At 41.1% G+C, this 5,226-nt stretch overlaps 1 protein-coding gene across 1 annotated transcript; it reads left to right on the top strand.

The window, feature by feature from the left end:
• The first annotated feature begins 46 nt into the window (after positions 1-46).
• Positions 47-2,468, top strand: LOC123186869 (ABC transporter B family member 9-like). The gene is made up of 4 exons (XM_044598539.1): positions 47-199; positions 1,064-1,330; positions 1,463-1,726; positions 1,815-2,468. The coding sequence occupies exons 2-4, from the start codon at positions 1,064-1,066 to the stop codon at positions 2,466-2,468; spliced, it is 1,185 nt and encodes a 394-aa protein (XP_044454474.1). The 5' UTR covers positions 47-199.
• Positions 2,469-5,226: the final 2,758 nt, after the last annotated feature.

Here is a 5,226-nt window from a genome sequence, read left to right as displayed (position 1 = left end):
TTCTTCGAATGTCCGACGTTTAGTGGGAGATAACTTGTCTTTAATGGTTCAGATTATCTCAAATCTAGTCACCGGAGTTGTCATTGCTATCATTGCTGACTGGAAGCTTGCTTTGATTATCATATGTGTGATTCCACTTACTGGTATTCAAGGTTATGCCAATGTGAAGTTCTTGAATGGTTTCAGTCAAGATGCTAAGGTAATTCACTAAACAAAGTTGTTGGGATGTTCCTCAAGTTATATGACATTTTGAGAATAATGCCCTAGAACTAGATGCTACACCCTATAGTTAGATATATTTTTTCTTTGGGCATAGGCGTTGTATCCAAAATACATAATTTACCACTAATTTCACTATTATAGGCATAAAAAGTGAAGAAACTATACACTTTGGAAATTCCTTGTAAGAAAAAATATGCATATCATTTAGCTAAAATAAATTTAAAGATATTAGTTGCCAATGTTCCAAAACTTGCTCCAAAAAATGACTTTTGGGGATCCGGAGCGAGTAATGATGCAGTTCATGCATAGCTTGTACTGTCAATCTAGAACTACTAGCTCATTACCCATGCTTTTGATGGATTATTTTCAGTCAGGGTCCTCGGCTTGCCCATATTCATATATCTCACACGTTATTGTGTACATCTGAGTTCCTTCTTGGCCAGTGTCACGACGTAGTGTTCTTGCTCTCCTTAAAACATTACACCATGTCCTCAACCATAGTCACATACTGTCATTGTTCTATCTCACATCTGGTATGATCTATATCCGGTATAAATTTTGAAGGAGGCAGCGAACTTATTTTTTTTATGTGAGGAGCTTCGTTGTGATTAATTATTTGTTAGAGATTTTTACCAAGGTGAAAAAGGAAAGAGGAATAGGTGGAAGAACTATAGGCAGCTCCATTTATATAACAGTAAAGAAAACAAAAACAATCTGATTAAATTTACGAAGTGCGGTCATTTTTTTTACTTCATCAAGCATAGTAAGAATCGACACTTTAGGTAACTGTTTTTCATTTTCTTACCACCTTTTGAGTTTGTGATAATGGATTTCCCATCAGATGATGAATGAAGATGCGAGTCAAGTGGCCACAGATGCAGTTAGTAGTATAAGGACTGTAGCTTCTTTTTGTTCTGAAAAAAGAATTACAAGAATATATGAGCAGAAATGTGAAGCCTCAAAGAATCAAGGATTCAAAACAGGAATAGCCGGGGGCATTGGATTTGGTTTTTCATTCCTGATGTTGTACCTTACATACGCTCTTTGTTTCTATGTTGGAGGGCAATTCGTGCGCCATGGAAAATCAAATTTTGGTGATGTTTTTGAGGTACACATATGCACTATTTCAGCAGTAAAGTTTCTCGTTGCGGATCCTCTTCTTAGTATTTTTTTAATCTTAATCCCTCCATGATTAACCACTTTCATGAGGTCATTTCACATAGTAAGGCATACTTTGCAGGTTTTCTTCGCACTGATGTTAGCAACTTTGGGAGTATCTCAAACAAGTGCAATGGCATCCGATTCAAAAAAAGCAAAGGATTCAGCTATCTCCGTATTTGCTTTGCTGGACCGGAAGTCTGAAATCGACTCAAGTAGCAATGAGGGCTTGACTTTAGACGAGCTCAAGGGCAACATCGATTTTCGACATGTCAGCTTCAACTACCCAACACGCCCAGATGTTGTGATATTTAACAACTTTACCCTGCACATTCCCTATGGAAAGGTTAGTCTACTTCTCGTATACTCATCACATTATTATATCTTTTACAATCATGTAGTTGGTGTCTTATGTTTGTTATGGTCCTATATAGACTATTGCACTCGTTGGAGAGAGTGGTTGTGGCAAGTCAACTGTAATCTCTCTGTTGGAGAGATTCTACAATCCTGATTCAGGTACCATTTTATTGGATGGAGTGGAAATGAAGAGCTTGAACATCAATTGGTTGAGGAAGCAAACTGGACTAGTGAGCCAAGAGCCTGTACTGTTCAATGACACAATCCGTGCCAACATAGCCTATGGAAAGGACGGGGAAGTCAGTGAGGAGGAGGTCATTGCAGCGGCGAAGGCATCCAATGCGCACGAGTTCATATCAAGCCTTCCTCAAGGATATGAAACCTCTGTTGGGGAGAGAGGGATACAACTATCTGGTGGCCAGAAGCAGCGGGTGGCTATCGCAAGGGCCATACTGAAAGACCCGAAGATACTGCTGCTCGACGAGGCGACCAGCGCCTTGGATGCTGAATCTGAGCGGATCGTGCAGCATGCCTTGGATCATGTGATGGTCGGCAGGACCACGGTTGCCGTGGCGCACCGCCTCTCGACGATCAAAGGCGCCGATATCATTGCAGTCCTCAAGGATGGTGCGATTGTGGAGAAAGGGGGGCACGAGTCCCTGATGAACATCAAAGATGGAGTGTACGCTTCACTTGTTGAACTTCGTTCGGCTCACCATGAAAATGCCTAGGATGAGCATGGTCATTTCCTATCTGTACACACGTGGTACACCGCGCCCAGTTTGCTGTATCTAGCTGTCTAAGTCTATTTGATGTAAGGTTGCTCGCATTTACAAGGAGAGATTCTGCTTCTGCTTTAGATTTTGATTCTGGTTCTCAAACGTACATTTCCTGCTATGTGTAGAGCAGTGTAGTTTTGTGCTGTAATACTTATATAAATAATTAAAGATCGCCCCTTCAGGAGTTATTGTGTGGAGATGTCTGTAGCTCTTGTTTTTCTGGCTAAAATCTATCTACAGTTGAGGAATTGATCTTACATACAGTGCAAGCAAATGCGTAAGGAAATGTCAGGAATCAATACTTGCCAGCGAACCAGCAGTGAGCAATGTCACGATATCGAAGAGGATTCAGAGGCTCGGTGACTCCCAACAGCCGCCGGTATGGAGGTGTGCTCGGCCCCCGACGCTGTGGCCGGCCGGTGTCCGGGAAACCGTTGACCACAAATTTTTCTTTAGCGGTAAAACCAAGTTTTATTCAGTAAAAACCACAGTGTGTGGGATATAACTCTGGTCATGGGTGACATCCCATGCCTAATGAGAGTGCGAACTTGGCTAATCTATGTGCCTCAACATTAACGGCACGGCCTTTAAAAGTAAAAATACAATTAAAGGAAATAGCTACACTATTGATCTCGGTGATGATGGGGCCATTAGTGCCCCGGCCCCAGTTGTTGATAGCTCCAACTACCCACTTAGAATCTGATGCAACAACTAGATTGTGGATGTTAAGACCTTGTGCCAACGCGAGCGCCTCCCTGCATGCTATGGTTTCCAGAATATCAGGGTCATCAACTCCCCCGATGACAAGGACTGAGCTACCAAAAAAGTTGCCACTGCATCTCTGCATACAGCAGCCACATAGGCCCCAAGTCCCTTGCGACAAGCAACATCGACATGATTTTTTGCATAGCCTTGTGGCGGTGCTTTTGGGCGTTGGGCGCTTGCGTTAGTTGTAGGAGCAGCTCGCTGGTTCAACGCCGGAGTAGGTGAAGACAACATATTTAGCTCCTGGAGATATCTGTTGATGAATCCATTGATAGTCTGGGGCTTTCGAATAACCCCTCGTGAATAGCTTTCCGTCGTGCTGCCCAATTAGACCACAGAGTAACCGCTAGCTTCACAAAAAGTTCATGCGATAATGAACTCATGAGGGTAAATAACAACTGTTTTGCATTTGGTTCGGTAATAGTTGCTAGGGTTTGCGCCAGTTCGTCATCCACTAGAGCCCAAGTACATCTTGACATAGTACATTCCAAGAGGGAATGTCTCCATGAATCTGGAGAACCGCACATACCACATGCTATAGAATCTGACATATGCCGGTGTGCTCTTACATCGTTGGTTGGTATGGATTGTATTGAGAATCTCCAGAGGAATATACGGACCTTCCCTGGCACTTCCGTCTTCCATAGCCTTTTCCATCCCCCTTCTCCTATTGCCGAGCTGGAGGGGCCGGCCCTGTTCTCTAGCCACGCTTCTCTTCTCTGTCGTGTACTCACAAGCATGCGATATGCAGATTTAACGGAGAATATACCGTTCTTTTCATGACCCCAACTCCAGAAATCATCAACATTCTTCATGCACAAAGAAATATCAAGTATAACTTCCGCATTCATGGGCATAAAAGTCGCTAGAACCCTCTGTCTTTCCCATGTTGCGGAGGTCGCGTCTATCAGCTCCGAAGCAAGAGTCGGTGCGTTAGCCGGACCTGGCGCGTACCCCCTCCAGCTAAGTACGTACACATTTTCAGCGGACCCAAGTATCTCCTTTCCAGTTGTTTTTTCTTTTCTCCTTTCAGTTTTTCTCTGCTTTACTCAATTTCCTCATTTCCTTTCTTTTTAAATATTTTTCTTATTAGTTTTTTCTTTTCCTTTTCCATTTCATTTTTCTTCCTTTTTTTCATTTTGAATTTTGTGAACATCTTTTTCAAATTCATCAACTTTTTTTAATTGACAAACAAATTTGAATCAGCGAACAGTTTTTGAACTTTGGGAACAATTTTTGAAATTCATCGACATTATCTGTTTGATGAACATTTTTGTGAAATGCATGATTTTTTTTCAAAATCAATGAACATTTTTCGAATTGATGGACATGTATTGTAATTCACAATTGTTTTTTATTTTGTGTGATTTTTTAAAAATTCATGAACATTTTGAATTCGTGAATATTTTTTCAAAACCACAAAAAATATATCAATATATTTTTTTGAAAATTATGGGAAAATTTCAAGGATTTTTTTGATTTATTGAACATTTTTTTCAAAATTCACAATGTTTTTGAAATTTGGATTTTTTTTCAAATCAATATTATTTTAAAGAAAAAAACAAATACAAAAAAGAAAATACAAAAGAAAAAAAACTAATGGAAAACAGGACGCGTCCCGCCCCGCGCATGGGCCGGCACAAAAGGGACAGGTGGGGGAAGGGGGTGTGCCCTGGCTGATTGCCAGCACATAGCGAACCGATAGGAGCTCCCCCATGTCTATGGGTTTCTGCGGCCTAGATTCGATTGGATTACATGATTCTCTTCTCCATGGACACTTGGGCTATACCATGGCCCATTGGCTTCTCCTCGCACAAACCCTACCAAATAAAATGTTGATTTTACGAGATGAAATAGCTGAGCTAGATCAGAAAAAGGTAGAGCAGGTAAAAATAAGAAAGTCTTATTTAATAGGGTTCATATTAATAACAAGTTATAAATCACG

This window comes from Triticum aestivum, chromosome 2A, assembly GCF_018294505.1.
Source record: "Triticum aestivum cultivar Chinese Spring chromosome 2A, IWGSC CS RefSeq v2.1, whole genome shotgun sequence".
Lineage (NCBI taxonomy): Eukaryota > Viridiplantae > Streptophyta > Magnoliopsida > Poales > Poaceae > Triticum > Triticum aestivum.
This window is presented reverse-complemented; position numbering and strand designations above follow the sequence as displayed.

Coding starts and splice junctions, on each gene's coding strand:
- LOC123186869 (XM_044598539.1), top strand. CDS start 1,064: ATGATGAATGAAGATGCGAGTCAAGTGGCCACAGATGCAGTTAGTAGT. Junction 1,331..1,462: donor ATTTTGGTGATGTTTTTGAG/GTACACATATGC, acceptor CATACTTTGCAG/GTTTTCTTCGCACTGATGTT. Junction 1,727..1,814: donor TGCACATTCCCTATGGAAAG/GTTAGTCTACTT, acceptor GGTCCTATATAG/ACTATTGCACTCGTTGGAGA.